At 41.2% G+C, this 17586-nt stretch overlaps 1 protein-coding gene across 2 annotated transcripts; it reads right to left on the bottom strand.

Moving 5' to 3' along the window:
- Positions 1 to 7481: 7481 nt before the first annotated feature.
- On the bottom strand, positions 7482 to 17489 carry TXNDC9 (thioredoxin domain containing 9). 2 transcript variants are annotated; one of them, XM_010716685.3, is made up of 5 exons: positions 17385 to 17489; positions 15448 to 15664; positions 12787 to 12905; positions 10387 to 10641; positions 7482 to 8487 (listed from the first exon to the last, which is right to left on the bottom strand). In XM_010716685.3, exons 2-5 carry the CDS (start codon positions 15634 to 15636, stop codon positions 8370 to 8372), a joined length of 681 nt encoding a protein of 226 aa, XP_010714987.1. In that variant the 5' UTR covers positions 15637 to 15664; positions 17385 to 17489; the 3' UTR covers positions 7482 to 8369. The 2 variants fall into 2 exon arrangements, with proteins under 2 accessions (XP_010714987.1, XP_010714995.1); XM_010716693.3 differs by lacking the exon at positions 17385 to 17489 and adding an exon at positions 16987 to 17061.
- Between the last annotated feature and the right edge of the window lie 97 nt (positions 17490 to 17586).

Here is a 17586-nt window from a genome sequence, read left to right as displayed (position 1 = left end):
ATGGCTTGAGTGCACAGCTTGATGACAGCAAAACTGGTAGATATATTCATTTGTCCTCTGTAGAACAAGATGATCTATAGTAGAAAGAGATGTTTTCTTCCAAGATGGAAGAAGTTGTATATTATTATGAAGTTGCCCTTTATAAAGACACTATCATATTTGTGATAATAAACTACTGTTCCTCTCAAGTCATTTTGATGACTCAGATATTTCTTTTTTTTTGGAAAGTAGCCTCTGACCATGAGAGAGATTTCTTTCCTAATGGGTTGGTCATTTACTAATGGTCCTTAAGGTAATTTTCATTTCAAATACTGATTCTCTTTATTATGCATTTTCTCTTGCTTATTACCCACACAATCAGAGATTTTCTGCCCATTTTACAGTATTGTCACATGAATTATTCATGCTTGCTTTGCATTGCATTGCTTTTTATTTACTCATGGAATTGCGGATGTTAGTTTTTTAAAGTACAATTATTTCTATCTTTGCTGCTGTATGCTTAGATCCCTCTTCATATTCACACAATTTCCTGCATAAGGCCAAATAAGAGGTCATTTTCTCAGCAGCATTATGAATGATATTTTTTCTGCTAAACATTTCTCTATCTTCTCAAAATTTGCTGGCTTCTCTCTCTTAGAGTGGAATGCAGCAAGCAAACAGCCTTTGTAGAAATGAGGTCATGTTAACATTGCTGAATGGAGCAGGGCTCTAAGCCAGCACATTCATCCAGGGCACCACCACGTTGTAGGACCTGCGGGATACTAGGTAACAAGATTTTTTTGTCTGCTCTGTGTACTCTCAGAGCATAAAATTCAGGTGAACTGCTTAATGAAAGTGAGCTGCACCTGTCACTAGCACAGCACCATTTTGAATCTCAGCGCTAGATGTAATTTGGAAAATGATGTCAACAGCCTAAATTCAATCTCTGACTGACCAAAGGAATGGACAGAGCTGTGTTATGATGCTACTACTGATATGCTGAAGAGAGGATGAGCTGGAAGGCATCTTCATGTATTGCCCAGAAAAGTGAACAGCCTGGAGGTGTTCAAGGCCAGGTTAGATAGGGCCCTGGGCTGCCTGATCTCATGATCTCTGATTCAATAGTTGAAACTAGATGGTCTTCAATGGCCCTTGCAACCCAAACTATTCTGTGACCAAAATGTTCTTTAGAAATAGTTGGAATTAAATAAAGATTTCTACAGGAATGCACTGGGCTCACAGCCCTGAACATTGTATTCATTCCCTCACAACATTATCGTACCTCCTTTTATATTTTTATTATTCTTGCTATTTTGTTCAGAAGCACAAGTTTTTAGATTTATATAATATTGTGAGACTTACTTAGAAAGGCAGCAATTCGGCTTGCCTTTGTTGTCACTAGTAAAGAAAGGATATGAAACGAAACCACGGCAATATGTTATTATTAAATGAATACACAAGAAAAAGAACACAAAGGTTATCATTAAAAATAACAACAACCCAAACACATAATTTGAAACGCATTATGCTGTTCTGTAGTTTTTAGATATAAAGAATGTCAGCATGTATTTGCCTTCTGCTGGATTTCAGTCAGTCCAGTGTGTGATTAATAGGAAGGGATGGAAAGCCAAGGAAGGAGTTCACTTATCATATGGTATCTTCATCTACCATCTTTAAGAAACAGGTAAACTTCCCAGCACTCACAGCCAGGCTCCAGCAATAAGCTGCAGTTACACTGAGCTATAGAGAATATAGAGTGGTCAAAAATGCTACCCTACAGCGTTACACTTATTTTAGAAAGGGATGCACCTGAGATCTAAAGCATACAGCATACATAAGAGCACAAGACTCAATACCACTTCTTCTCCACTCACAGATTTACACTTCTCTGTTTTGCTTTCCTGTGCCATGTATGATCTACCAACTTTCTTTGTATTTTTTTTTCCTCCCATTTAATGAAGGTGATTTTCAAAACGATGCTCCATTTTGAACACATTATCTATTGCATGTCATTCTCCTTCAGCCGAAGGTTCTATCGTCATGTTCCATGGGATGGTGAGAACACTATCTAAAATTACCTGGAACAATACCCATACTAATTACTGTCTCTTTTGCACACTTCAGCCCTGGTTTCATAACATCACCAGGCAGATATGTTTCTCAGGCTATTCCTTTTGTCTGAGATGTAATTACAAGTAACACTGGGTATTTACAAGCTTTATAACAGCTTTATAGGGAAACTGCCCATGCTGACGCACAGGGGATGCCTGGCACACTAACTGACCAGTTAAAGATGCATCTGTAACTTCCCCTCATGGGCTTGTTTAGTTCCAAACCTTTCATCTCAGGCAAACACTGCAGAGCTGTTTCTCTTACCTTCTGAAGGGCCATGGCCACCTTAAGAGTAGAATTTCTTTTCTATGTCTAGTGTATCTCTAAACAATAGCTAAAGTGTGTTGAGAGGGACTTCAAATCTGTTAGATGCGAGGCTCTCCATTTTCACTGTGCTCTGAACCAAACAGCTGCTGAGGGCCACGGTTTCCTCCCTTATGTTGCCTTTATGAAGAATGCAGGTGAGCACTGAAACAACATCCCAATATGCACAAAGCTTCTCTCTAGCCACTGTGAAAAGAAATCAAGTATTTTTCTTCTGTTTTCTGAAATACTTTGAAACTTTACTGTAGAAAAGATAGTTGAGCAAATAACTCACTGTGCTGAGACTTCATATCTCAGCTTAAACACAGACACATCACTTAAAACAGGTCATTTAGAGTTCAAGTCAGTAAAGGGTGTAAACTCATAGAGCATTAGCCTGGGCACGGATGGGTTCCAGAACTGTGTTCCACTTACTTGACTGAGTTGTACTTCAGTGCTTGCACAAGTCTAAAACAGCCCAGCCAGAGCAGCTTGGTCCTTACCTTCTAAAGATTGGGCTCTGGTCTTTGTCTCCCAGTGTCAAAATCTCTGGACAAATGGAAGTCTGTAACCTGAACCCATGTGTTTACTCACAGAAGGTGGCTGTGATGCCTACCCTGTTTAAACCAGAGTAGGCTGATTAGAAGATAACCTCGTGTAGGCAGAAACCCACATTAAACTCCCTTTTGCATAAAGCACTTAAATGCCACACCAATAGGATGTCTGTGTTTGCTTTTTAGCCTGTCAAGCTTGCGTTACTGTGTGGTGGAGCACAACAGAGCTGCAGAGGAAGCCAAGAAGACAGAGGAATAGCTTGATAGCCTGGCAGCAAGGTCTTTCAGTACCAAGGTGGCACAGTCATATCAGCTCCTTGTTCCTGAGACTGCACTGGTGTTTCTTATTACATATGTGGGGGAAAAAAAAAAAACACACACACACACACACACACACACACACACACATACACACACACAAACCAACAAACCAGTGGAAAATACTGGGAATACTGGACTGGGAATAAGGAAGAGAATGTAAATTTCTTCCAATTCCATAATCTACAAAGTCACTTTTGTCTTTTGCTCCTTCTTTCCAGTCCCACAGTCCTTATGCTATCTTGCACAAAGCTTCAGAAGTGAGGGTAGAGAGAAGCGTTGTACCTGGGCAGAACATTTCATAGTAGCTCACTTCACAGCACTCATCAGCATTCTGGATGCCTCAGATCCTATCCTGGAGCACCACACACCAAAAAGAAAGCTGAGAAGCCTACTCCCAAAATACGAGTTCCAGGAAAAGGCTGACATTAGATACTGGAGCACCCAGTTCTTGGTGTTCCTAGGTTTTCCAGCAGAGCTAATCTTGTTTTAGTTTCTCACATATAAAAGGAGGATTTGTGACTCACAGGGATGTCAGGCTAACATCTATGAATAATTAACTTTACCCATTAATCATGATAACTATTAAGAGCTTTTCTGTGTGCCTGGAATTCATGATACAAAGCACTGAGGACTGTCAACATTTTGGAAACAAAACAGGAAACAGTTCCAGGCTTTTTTGTAGGGCAGCATTAACACTAACAACACTAACAAAAGAAATAATTAGCAAGGAAGAACAGGAAAGGAATTAATTAGCTTTCCTACATTACAATCACCTGATTTTCATACAGTGTCATCCTGGGAAAAGCCGATGTTTAGCAATACATTATTTGTAAAGTAGATAATTATCTGCAAGCATATTTAAAAGGAATCGTATGTTATAATCTACCACAGGGCAGATGATGTTTGTACAGGTCGTGTTTAGAAAGGCAAAGTATAGCAACACAAATCCAGTACTGAGTTGCACAGTTACATAGCTCCCAGACCAGCAGGTCCAGGTTTATTTCAGGCAGCTCAACCCAGGGCTGTAATAGTGTAATAGCTAGCCCAGAAACTGTAGCCTCAGAGTGTGTTTCATGGGATCTCTAAAAGCAATTCTTAACACCCTCTTTTCATCAAAAAACATCTAATATCTCTCAATGTACATACAGTTAATTCACCACATTTGAACTAGATATATTTTAGAATCATAGAATCACTCAGGTTGGAAAAGACCTTAAAGATCATCGAGTCCAACCACGGCCTAACTATACTACCCTAACTCTAACAGCCCTCCGCTAGAGCATGTCCCTGAGCACCACATCCAAACGGTTTTTAAACACATCCAGGGATGGTGACTCAACCACCTCCCTGGGGAGCCTATTCCAGTGCTTAACAACCCTTTCTGTAAAGAAGTGTTTCCTGATATCCAACCTAAACTTACCCCGGCACAACTTGAGGCCATTTCCCCTCGTCCTGTCACCTGTCACCAGTGAGAAGAGACCAGCCCCGCTCTTGCTGTAAGCACCTTTCAGATATTGAGATATTTCAGATATTTCTGGCTATGGTTTGTATGTTTCATGTGCCAGCTGATAAGACAGTATAGGCATATGTTCCCTCTTACTGCATCTGATACAAACTCTTCGGGGTCTGAACGCTTGAAAGCAAGATCCAAGAACAAGAGGTAAATTGGGATTTCAGAGCAGTAACTTGCTCAGATGTGTGGGAACTTTTCTATTTATCCTTTACAGAGGGACAAAGGGCAACATCCTCCTCAGAACTTTTAACATAGCTATATAACATCAAATACCCTCCAATTCTGACCTGCGGGGGCTCTTAAACCTGGGAGCATAACCAGCTGTATCCAGCTGTTGGATACAGTTGATCTAAAAAGACAGGCAGGTCAACCAATTACTGACAACTTCCCTTTGAAACAGTGGAATACACAGCTAATGAGTATGCAATGAGCCCAGAAGGCAGATGATTCCTGCATCAATTTGGTGTGTGTGTATACAAAGGAAGAAAATAACAGTGCCCTCAATACACCTGTTATTCAAAGCTCATTTTCTATAGACATTTCTGTAGAGAAGTATTCATTTTAGAATTTCTAGAAGGAAAATGGCACAAAATGGATTACTTGGAGCACAGGACTGGAAAACATCTATTCACCTTTAGAGTCTGCCTTCATTATCAGTCCCTATTACAACTGCAGGGGACTCAAGATACTAATGGGGTCTGACTGCAGCTGCTGCTTTGTTATGCACTTCAGAGTATGTCTCATCTCTTTCAGGGACAGAACTTCCTCACACTCCCCAAATCCCAAAGCCCAACTCAGCACTTTATTTAGGTAGATTTCTCAACCAGGGCATCCCAAGCTTCAAGTGGCATCAATCAGCCATCGGTGCACAGTCAAGCCCAAATAATTTAGCATTAAGCCGAACAGCACCAACCTCATTATTTTCTCTGTGCATTAATGATTACTTTGTGGAAGCATCAAGCCCACACTTAACCACTAATCATTATTAATATTACATGCTCAGTTCATGCACAAGCCCCACAGCCTCAAATGCTGTATGTGAACATTTCTCATCTATTTATTCCACAATATCCCTTCAGGGCTGGCACATACCAGATCAGGTGCCATTTTGTAATTAGTCTGCGTTCAGGAGCCTCAGTTAATTGTGTCCTTATATACACACCATGTCACAGCTGAAAGCAACTAATGACATACAACCCATGCCTTCTGGGTGCTGCGTATTCTCATCTTTTCTATCAGTTTCATCGCCACCAGATGACTGATGACAAAAATCAAGCTTTGTGCTTTCCGAATTTCTGCAGTTGACATTTTGTTACACTGTGTTCTTTGTATTCTTCTCTCTAGCTTGCTGAAACACGTCTGACTGCCATGGATATTTGACCAAATAATCTGTACTACAAAATTACTGAGATGAAAAATGTGTTCCCCAAATGCAAAGAATTTTCCACAACTTAAAGAATGTCTACATTTGAGACAAAAAGAATTAATGGTTTTGGATTGCTCGAAGTAGTATGCAGATCAAGACTGGAAAACTTACCAGAATAACCATCCAGGTTAAATCTTCATTCAAGGCAGAAAACAGAGAAAGCAGACATAAAAATCTGAAGCAGGCAGATCTGTGTGGTTGCTACTTGAAAATAAACTAATCAATACAGTCTCAACCTCCTCTTTTATCCAAACTCACACTCCTTGCAAGCCCTTTGCATCAGCACTGGAGTGTGTGAGGTCATGCTACAAGCCAATGAAGGAACAGGTAGAACTGAAGATTAGACTTGGAAAAAAAAAAAAAAATAATCAGCAGCTTAGAGGGTCATGAAACCACAGCATTGGCATTGTGTTCATAATGGAGTTATTCACACACAGAACTTAATAACCTTTAACAGTGCTACATGCCAGAATCTTGACAAACAACTACCTAAATGCACATCCATGGAACATACAGGAATTTTAAACAGGATTTTATATTTCCACATCTACTTATAACATAATTAAGAGTCAGAGATGAGCCCTGCTAAGGCACTCTTAACAATGCTGTTGAAGCATTTGTTTCCTAAATCCAATTCCATGCAAAAAGAACATTTACTAGTGCAGTTAGAGAGTTTGTGCACTGAAAGAGAGATCAGCTTGAAGCAAGCCTGCTTCTAATGCACTAATAGGCAGCTACACCTTAAGGTGATTGCTTACTTTCTCAAAATGAAGTCAATGTCAGAACAGACAGTAGCTCGCTACAAATCTAGCAAGAGCATGTGCAACATTAACAGACCACTGAAAGAAAATAACTCAGAGCAGCTAGACCATCTTACTGGAAAGAATGCAAAAGTCAACATTAGAATTAAAATAATTTTATTTCAATGTACATGAACTGAAATAAAATATAATAATTATTGTTTAGACTTACTTGCAGGGTTATATTGCTGGGCTGGCCCAATGGCATTCTCCACTACAAGGCAGCAAGAACTAACTAGACCCACTTTATTGGATTTTTTTGGGCCATTTCAAAGTACCACCTTAGAAAGAGTCCTCCAGCACACAGCAAACCATGATTTTGTGAATAAAAGAAAAAAATTCAACTCTTCACCTACCCAGAAAAATTATATCGCGTTCCAAAGATGCTCTCCCTTGAAAATTCAGTCCGTTACTGAAGAAACAGCACAGAATGCTGCGCTATGTCTAAACAGATCAAGGTTTCTCCTGAATTCTTTTCTCTAGCCTACTCTCTTGTACAAAGCATCTGCTAAAAAAATCCACACATTCAAAACCATGTAACTATACAAACCTGTTTTACAACTTACAGTGCAATGTAGTTAAGTTATGCAATGTTGTGACATGGCACCACGAGGTAAGCAATCCTCTGTTAAAATGTACAATTCCTGCACTAATAACTTGTGGTGCTTTACTGATAATAAATAGTTGTAAGTTTGAAGAGAACTGGAAGATGAACAGGAAAAAAAAATTTGAATTGCTTCTTGTCTCCTTTAATGAAGAAAATTAAAAACAAAACAAAACACTTAAATTCAATGAAAACAATAGGAAGTAGTTCTTGACACAACACAGTTAAGTTGTGGACTCCTTGCCAAACGATGTGAAAGCTATAAAGATGTAATGATGGTTAAAAAGAATTTTTTCTTTTTATCCAACAAATGTTTTCAGACAGTTCCCCAAGCCATAAACTACTCAGACTATTTCCTGAAGAAGCATCGCTATCTGCTTACCCTGTTTTTACTCTTCCTTGTGCATCTGCTTTTGGCCACTGAGACTGGATACAGGGCCAGATGGACCTTTGGTTTGACTTGGTACAGCTGTTCCTAACAGTTACTTCACAACATTTGATAAACGTACAGTTAGACAAAGTTCATTGTTGGCAACACAAGACTTAGTTAGGACTTTGATTGAGTTACAAATGACTTCCAAAAGAGAGAAAAAAAATATTTTAGGCTCTCTTCTGATATGACTCAGTTGTATAAAACTGTATAGAAAAAGTGAGCATTATGCGCAGATGTAATGAAAAGCAATAAGATTTATAAAAATCATCCTTAAAAATGTACCAAGCATAAACAAAACATGATTTATAAATAGATTTAGCTGTTCTAATCATCATCAGAATCTGAATCATATTTCTTCCCTCTGATGGTCTTCTTATCCAACTTTGTAAAGCTTGTTCCAAATTTCTTTTGGCTTTGAAAAGGTGGCTCCATCAAGTTCCCACTAAAATAAAATAAAATAAAAAAAGAGAGAAAGAAAGAAGGTGTTGATTAAGGCCGTATTTCTGCAGGCAGAAAATAGCATCTCCAGCTACCTGTCCCTCCAGAAAAAACACAAACACGAAGCGAACACAATCCCTGCTCCCTAAAGCCACCCTGAGTAGCACTGTGCAACTGCCAGCAGAGCATATCTTTATTTGACACCACGCACAGCCCAGTAGGCTGTGGAAGAACCCACACCTCAGTCTGCACATGACCTTGTGGGAGTCTTCTCACTAGTGTGTGGGTGCAGAGGTTGTTGAATCATAATAGAACAGCTTGGGTTGGAAAGGAACCTCAAGGATCATCAAGCTCCAACCCCCTGCCACATGCAAGGCCACCAAACTCTCCATTTAATATTAGACCAGGCTGCCCAGGGCCCCATCCAACCTGGTCTTCAACACCTCCAGGGACAGGACATCCACAACCTCTCTGATCAGCCTGTTCCAGCACCTCACCACTCTCTCTGTAAAGAACTTCCCCCTGACATCCAACCTAAATCTTCCCTACTTGAATCTATATCTAGCTATTATCTATGTTCACATAAAGCTGGGGCTCCTGCATTTTCTACAGCAGAGGTGTGCAATCCTCTCCCCTCGTTCAGACAAGGGTGTAGGTGCTTTTAATTCACGTGACCCATGAGAGGTTTGCATGTCAGTGTTAGGGAGTGAGCAATTAGAACTTTTCAGAATTAGCTACAGAAGGCTGTTTGAAAGTGTTAGTAACGCTTTGTAAATAACATGTTGGAGCTATCGACTCTAAATACAAAGTTCACTGACTGCTAGTTAATTACATGTCAGTAATTAGTCAATACACCATCTGAATCCTGATTTTACTCAAATCAATGTGTTCAGAACATTTTTCTTCCTAAATACAGCACACCCTTTCACCATCTGTCATCCCACATATACTGAAGGAAAAAGAAACCCATGAGAAGCCCAAACACCTGTTTTCAGACTGATGAGGAACTCCAGAGAGTGGGACACTGCATTCAGAGCCACGTGGAAACATTTATAAATGAACATGTCCAGGAATTATCTCCTGGACTGTGCAGATATATTATCTCCTGGACAGTTGCTTGCTTTCCAAAGTCAGGGTACGAAACTTAAAGTGTGGAAAAAAAAGGAACAGAATGTTCTACTAGAAGCAGAATACGCTGTACTATGAGTCAAGCAGAAAGTAAAATTATGCAGTGAGCCAAATGTACTAAAATTTAGCAAATTCAGCACAGCTTGGTACAACTCCACTGAATTATTTCTCCCATAAACGGGTGCTGCTGCCTACAATATATATCCACACTGTCTTTAACTTGTCTGTGTATCCTCTTGTTACTGAACAGGCAAGTGGATATTACCACTTGTTATGAATTACAAATTTTCATTTTGGTCATCTGAAGTTCAACAGCTAGCAAGCTAAACTGAGCAATAGTTTATTTTCCTTTGAGATGTAGTACCTCTTGTCAAAATTTGGGAATTAGGCATTTAAATAAATTTCAGAAAATAAAGTATTAGAAAAAGCATTAATATAGCTTATAGAGTTTTCACTTGCCAAAGTACACAGATGAAATCGTGCCATAGAATCACAGAATGGCCTGGGTTGAAAAGGACCACAGTGATCATCTGGTTTCAACCCCCCTGCTACGTGCAGGGTTGCCAACCACCAGACCAGGCTGCCCAGAGCCACATCCAGCCTGGCCTTGAATGCCTCCAGGAATGGGGCATCCACAACTTCCTTGGGCAACCTTAAACTCGTTTGTACCTTAATCATACAGTGTATCAGTCAAAGTTACAAACTTTTAGATTCTTGTCTACAAGCATCTTCCTGCATTGTATCTAAAAAAAGCAATCACAAAACTGTTAATTACCTGTAATTAATTATGTCTGCACAGCCTAATCTCCATTCTAAGGTCTCTGTAGTGAAGTCATCAGTGTTACCGAGATCAGTGAAGCCCACAATATAGTCTTGTGTTTTTCCATCTTTTATTAGTGCTACAGTGGGAATTACTTTGATGCGCAGTCTCTCACACAAGAAAGGAGATTTTTCTGCATTTAACTTCAAGAATTTTGTCTCAACGTGTTTTTTTGCCAATACAGTCAAATGCTTGTCCATTATTTGGCACCTGTGAGGAAAAAAACCAACCATATGAAACATTAGTATCAATGAGATGACAAATACATTCTTTATAGGAATAAGAGCTATTTCTATCATGTTCCTCCTTTGACATTATCTTTAAAATTAAAAACTTAGTTCCATGAGAAGCTGTGTTCAAAGGGATGCCAGACCTAACAACAGAACAATACCCTGGAGCACCTTTATTGCACAATTACATCATCCATTTCTATTGTTTCTTAATTATACTCCAAATCCCCTGTGCACCAGGAAAGCCTCTTTCACTTCTGAAGACCTGCAGTTATTGACAAAATTTCCTCCCGTTCTCCACATTCCTCCTGCTTTAGTTTCATTGTCTGTGTGTTCTCAGTAATCAACTTTCTAACTTCGTAAAAGTCACAGCCTCCAACCCTGAGATACAGTAACTCACTGTATACAGAAAAATATATTTGCACAGAGCCCTTCATTAGTGCCAAAGGCAAATATTTCACTTTTCTGTGGAAAAGTAATAATAATGAACATATAATTATCGTTTCTCAGCTAAGGGACAGTAACACGAACTGCCCAAAATCCTTCTCAGAAGGCAGAGACATATAGATCTGTCACTTGCAATCTTCACATTCTGAACTTTCTTCTTGGAGTGGTTTGGCTCAGCTGCACAAATCTGTGATGTGACTGTCCTTAACTAAAGGAGAGGGCTGAGAAGATCAAAAAGCTGGAGTGGACAAGGACGAAAACAACTTGATAATGTGGATGATAGATCTGACAAAGTAGGTTCAAGCTGGTTGTCAGCATTACATGTTTCACAAAGAAATTTTAAAGAAAGTTTCTCTTCCTGTCTGAGACTACACACTTACTTGGTTCAAACAACAGCAACTAGATAATCCACACCTGTTTTAAGCTACTTATTTGCACAGGTGTTTTTCCAGCTTTGTTTTGCTTAGTAAAAGCTAGCTGAATCCAACAGCTTCAGATACTAAGAATGTTTTGGTCGGAAGGGACCTCAGAGACCATCCAGTTCCAACCTTTCTGCTATGGGCATGGACACTTACCAGACCAGAATGTCCAAAGCCACATCTAAACTCCCCTGAAACATCTCCAGGAATGGGACATCCATGGCATCTTTCCTGCAGGCCCCCTTCAAGAACTGGAAGGCTGCTCTAAAGTCTCCCCAGAGCCTTTTCTTCTCCAGGCTGAACAACCCCAATTCTCACAGCCTGTCTTCACAGCAGAGGTACTCCTGTCCTCTGATTTTCCTTGTAGCCCTCTCTGGACCTACTCCAACAGCTTCACGTCATTCTTGTGCAGGGGACCCCAGAGCTGAACACAGCACTGCAGGTTGGGGTCATTTGAGAAACTCAGAAAAGCCCTTTCTATTTTACTACTTCTCTATGTTACTCAGAAAACCTAAGATGAAATACCTAGCTGCATAATCTAGATTTAACCTTTTTTCTATTTCTTACATTTGTACATTTGTGTCAGTTTATGTTCCATAAACCAGACAGAATGTAACTTGGGAAAAAAGATAGGAAACTGGCTCCTCTTTCAACAAGCAGTGCAATCTGCAATTGCACTTCAACAGAAGGCACTGAGATAAACCATATAGAGACAGCTTAAAACCCAGAACTTCTAAAATTCCTCCAATTTCAGCCTGGAGAAGAGAAGGCTCTGGGGAGACCTTAGAGCAGCCTTCCAGTACTTGAAGGGGGCCTACAGAGATGTTATTTTAAGTTCCCATTCTGAGTCAGGATATTTACTCAGATCTAGGTCTCTCACAACCTAAAGAAGTGACATAATCACGATGGTACAGGCCCAAAGAGAAAGCACCTGTAACTGGTATCCAGAAACCCTTTCAAAGTCAAAACCTTAAATTCTAAAGATGCCTACAGAGGTTCATGTTTATATTCTGATTTTGTCTGTCAGAACTTCCCAGAATATCTCCATCTGGAATAACAACAGTGATCTTTCAGAAGTTGCTACTTTTATGTGGTCAGTATATGTAGAGAGCTGGCTCCCTCAAACTAAATCAACAATGACCCACAGCACTGTCTCACATAATTCAAGAAAGTTACTTTTACTTATGAGATTTTTTAAAAAGTGCTTTTATAAACAAATGTAAAGAGGAGGTTTCTTGAGCACCAGTTATTTACTATACCTGAAAGTTGTATCTCTGTAGAAGTGGCAAACCACATTTTTACTTTCTTTGACTTCTTGGAAAAAGTCTCTCTCACTTGGGATTTCTCTGTACTCTCCATGTCCTTTAGAAAGCCACTCCTTAGGGAAAACAAAAGGAAATAATTAGTATAGATTTAGTTAGCCCTGCATCTACTATGCCAGCATGACAGCTCTTAAGAACCAAAAACAAACAAACAAAAAAATAGAAGGGACTTCAGTGGAAGCCAATTTCATACAGGAATAGATAGAAGGCAGGTGGTTGAGCTGTAAGATACCTCACATATCACAAGTCTTGTTCTGAATTGCACAGATTTCTGCAGCACAGCCTCTCAGTGAGATTAGACTAGCTCAAAGCAGAAGTTCTCCAAATTGAAAACTGTAAATGTACAGCTTGGTCAACTCCAGATTGCTTTTGCACAATAAAAAAAAAGCAAAAAAAACCCCTCAGCTTCCATGGCACTGAAAATTAATTATAGTGCGTTCGTAAGAAATTCTTCGCAGTGAGAACGGTGAGGCAGTGGTACAGGTTGCCCAGATGGCCCACTCTGGGAAGTGGGCAAGGTAAGGCTGGATAGGGCTTTGGGCAGCCTGATTTACTGAGAGTTGTCCCTGCCCATGGCAAGGTGCTTGGACTTCAAAGTTTCCTTCCAACATAAACCATTCTGTATTTCTATAACAACAAAAAACAAAAAACCCAGGCAGCAAACAACCAACAAGTATAATCATGTAAAGAAATTATCATGATGACTTACTTTTCCAGAATAGCATGAGGCATCTTACTTTTACTCAGTAGTAAACTACTTCAAAATTGCATTTCAAAATAGATAACAGTGACAGAAGATCAACTGATAGGAGTACATTTGCGCATGTGAACTTCCATATGTTCATATCTAAGAATGCCCAAGTGTCATCACTTTAAAGAAAAAAAATGAAAACACTAGAACCAAATGTAACTGTTAAAGATAAGCAAATAGCACAACACTTTTCTGCTTCCACATGTGGAGAATCAAAGCCATTAACTCTGCCTCTTGTCCACAATCCCAACCACTCAGCATTTTACTGCATTCCCAATTCAAAACATGGCACAAGCCATCACAGCCAAAGGATCTCCTCTCAACCCAGTCACCTTCATCCTGCCCCAGTCTATTTCTTTCTTCAGATTTGCACAGAATAAGTTAAGAAACCTATTTAGAATTCAGGTTTCAGACCATATGTTACAGAAATATAGGAGTTGGAAAATACCTCTGGAGATCATAAATCCAACCCTCTACTAAAGCAGATTCGGCTACAGAGGAAAGTGTCCAGGATATCCTTTGAATATCTCCTGAGAAGGAGACACCTCAACCACTTAGGGCAGCTTTTTTTTCAGAGCTCTGTCATCCCCAAAGTGAAGATGCTTTTCCTTATGTTCACGTGGAACTTCCAGTGTTCCAGTTTGTGCCTGTTGTCCCTTGTTCTATCAGTGGGCACCACTGAAGTCCAGGATTGTGATTCTACTTACTGCCCTGCTTCTTCCACACAAGATCCTGAACTCTACCACCTTATGATCACTGCAGCTAAGGTCATCTCCAGCCTTCACATCCCCAACCAAACCTTCTTTGTAAGCAGAAGGTCCAGCAACGCTCATCTTGTTGGCTTAACCACCACCTGTGTCAGAAAGCTACCAGCAACACTTTACAGGAACCTCCTGGACTGCACGTGTCTGGCTGTGTTTCTTTCTGATGTCCTCTGCAGGCTGCCAGTATGGTGTCTATAGCTGTAAGAGCTTTATATCTTTTTGGTTGTGAAGGGTGGGGACAGAACTGGAGCCCTGCTTTTGTGTGTTACCAGGGACCAACGTGCTGCTCCAAACACTGCCCACACCTCCTCAGCTGCTCTAACGATGGCTAGGGGATTCTGGCATCTCTCTCCTCACCCTGGAGTCTCCTCAATTTCAAGACCCCCTTCACACACTTCAATCCCCACTCTGCACGCTGCTGCAGAACACGCCTGCACTGGAAGTGATCACCTCAAAGAATATGTTACTAAAACTTTGTGTTTCCAGGAAGAACTATGTTGAAGAAGACTTCTAGGGGAGCATGAAGACCACAGTCTAGCAAGAGATGCTAGGAAACAAAGCAGAATTTCTTCCTGCAAGAAGAAATGAGAAGTCATACACAGCCAATGTTTCATTCGATTAGAAGAAGCATGACAACTAATTTCACCTCAGAACAAGGACAGACTCTACATCATTCTTCAACAAAATGCCTTAGAAAAGAGCAAGCACCACTCACATGCCCTAACTAAACTTCTACAGCATGTGGAAACACGAGGAACCTCAAAGGCTCATGGTTAAGTTGCCTGCAAGGCTTAGCTTTCATACAGCAACATTCACTGAATAATGACACACTGAAATCTTTGTACTAAACTCCTTATCCCACTCTTCCTGTAAGACAATCACAGACTTTTTCTGACTCTGAATATCACAAATCACACAACACGTGGACAGATGCTTGCTTTTCTAAACAATTTAAAATTACTAAATACAGGAAACTGAGAGAAAAAAAAAAAAACACTTAGTTCACCCATACAATTTTTCTAGGATTTCCAAAAACCCTGTTGCACCATACGAACCAAAAACCTATGTCAGTATAAGAATTACTTGTTTCTGCTGCTGGGCCTTTTTCAGTGCTTCAAGTCTCCTTTGTTTCAGATGTTCCAACTCATCTTCATCCATTTGGTCAAGCTTCTGCATTTCAGCATCCAGATGTTCTTCCACTACCTTGGCAGTCTGAAGTATTTCATTCTCCAGAACTTTCTGAAGTATTTCAACAGATGTATCAGCAGCCATCTTTAAGTATAAAGTGATCTCCTCAGATCTGTGGAAACAGCGATACCTGGTGTAAGCACTTTCAGTTAAAAGCCTTATCTCTCTGGCTTGCAGTTTACATCCCACGGAAACAAAATGTTACTGTGTTTAAAGGTACTGTACACAGTCATTTTTATATAGCAACAATGAACACAGATAGCAACAAAGATTCCATTTAAGTCCTATTACTGTCATACAGATCTTGACAGTACACAGGAACACGAAATTACTACTCAATATAAAGTACTAAAATGAATCAGTTCCAAGGGAACAGTCATCCTGAACCAGATCCACATGCCTTTAATTAATTTTCTGAAACTACAAGATGCGATCAGAAAGCTCCAACTTGCTGGGAGGACATCTAAGATCATAAGATCATAGAATAGCCTGGGTTGAAAAGGACCACCATGATCATAGAGTTTCAACTCCCCTGCTATGTGCAGGGTCGCCAACCACTAGACCAGGCTGCCCAGAGGCCTCAGAATAAATCTAAGCAGAACTCAGTATAAATTTCAGTAGTCTAAACGCAATTACTTTGAGTACTTGATGCATGTTAACATATTTAAACCTGAATTAACATTCCGCCCCTTGCAGCCAAAAGGGGAAGCACTCAACTGCAATTGCTTTAGGTCAATACACTGCTTCAATTAATATAGGATAGCCATTATTGCAAGCATCACCTTATGGCAGTCAGGGAAAGGATTTAAGAAACCTCAGCATCCACTACCTAATTGTTGCACGAAGAAACACAGGTAAAATTATTTTCTGTAAGATTTCTCCTTTCCTAACATTTCAAAAGGCAGAAAGTATTGAGACCGGAGTACATCAAGAGGTGGGGAAATCTAACTTGTTGTTCTCCTTGAAAACTTCCACCTTACGCAACAAAAAACTGTTGCTGTAATGAGTGGTAATTTTAAAAGAGAAACGCAGAGACAAAACAAAATCACTGAAATTGGATTCTTTAAGTGCAGGAGATGATTTGGTGTGCTAGGTACTCCAGGGTACTCTTGGCTATGATGGTCTGGTGGCTGGTGACCCTGCACATAGCATTGGGGTTGAAACTAGATGATCATTGCGGTCCTTTTCAACCTCAGGCCATTCTATGACTACCCACAGCCAGCCTACCAGCGCCACCGGCTTCCAGAACACCTTGCACATAGAGGCAAGAATGCATTTGAAGCAGCGATGGGCAAAGCACCAATACCGTGGCAGTACTCCAAGTTTAATGCACCGTCAGCACTATTGCACCGCTGCCACGCCGTACGCACGGCACGGGCAGAGCGTTTATTCTTTATCTCCCGTATGCATCTCGAGGGGAGGTAAGGAGCTCACCGACACAGGGCAAAGAGAGAGAGATCTTCAGCACAGGGGCGGAGCCGAGCCCCGTGCCGTTGGAACGCCGCCGCTTTGGCCTCCGAAGAAACAGGAAGGCGGTTAGTCAGCCCTTCCGCTCCCCAACAGCCCCAACAAGCGTCCCCACGGCAGAAGCTGCACCGCAGGAGAGCGCCCGGGTAAAGCTACAGCCCCGCAGGGCCGGGAGGCGCCGGCACCGGCGTAGTCGCTACCAACAGCTACTGCCCGCCCACCTGCCTGGGGGCGCGGCCGCCCTGAACAAACAGAGGCTGCCCACGCGGCCACCCCAGGTCCCGATGAGCTCGGTGACAGCCCCGAGAACCGCCTCAACCGCCCCAGGGTCGCCACGTCCCGCAAATACCACCACCGACACTCACCCGCTCCGCCGGCGCCACTCCCCTCACCTCGCTCCCGCCCCGCCTTGTCACGCTCTGGCAGGGTGTCGCGAGAGCCAGAACAGGTCACGGGGGGGGGGAGGGCGGGGCAAACTGTCTTTTCGCACGCTCATTGGTCAGGAGGGCGGACACGGAAACGACGACGTCCAACGCGCGTGCGCCGTGCCCGTGAGGGTGGCGGCGG

This window comes from Meleagris gallopavo, chromosome 1, assembly GCF_000146605.3.
Source record: "Meleagris gallopavo isolate NT-WF06-2002-E0010 breed Aviagen turkey brand Nicholas breeding stock chromosome 1, Turkey_5.1, whole genome shotgun sequence".
Classification (NCBI taxonomy): domain Eukaryota; kingdom Metazoa; phylum Chordata; class Aves; order Galliformes; family Phasianidae; genus Meleagris; species Meleagris gallopavo.
Note: the sequence above shows the minus strand (reverse complement) of the source record. Positions and strands in the feature narration are given on the sequence as shown.

Excerpts from the sequence above, each read along its gene's own strand:
- TXNDC9 (XM_010716685.3), bottom strand. The coding sequence starts at position 15,636 with ATGGCTGCTGATACATCTGTTGAAATACTTCAGAAAGTTCTGGAGAAT. Across the intron at positions 12,906-15,447 it reads AGGCCCAGCAGCAGAAACAA|GAGTGGCTTTCTAAAGGACA; the intron begins GTAATTCTTATA and ends GTTTTCCCTAAG. Across the intron at positions 8,488-10,386 it reads GCAGACATAATTAATTACAG|TGGGAACTTGATGGAGCCAC; the intron begins GTAATTAACAGT and ends ATTTTATTTTAG.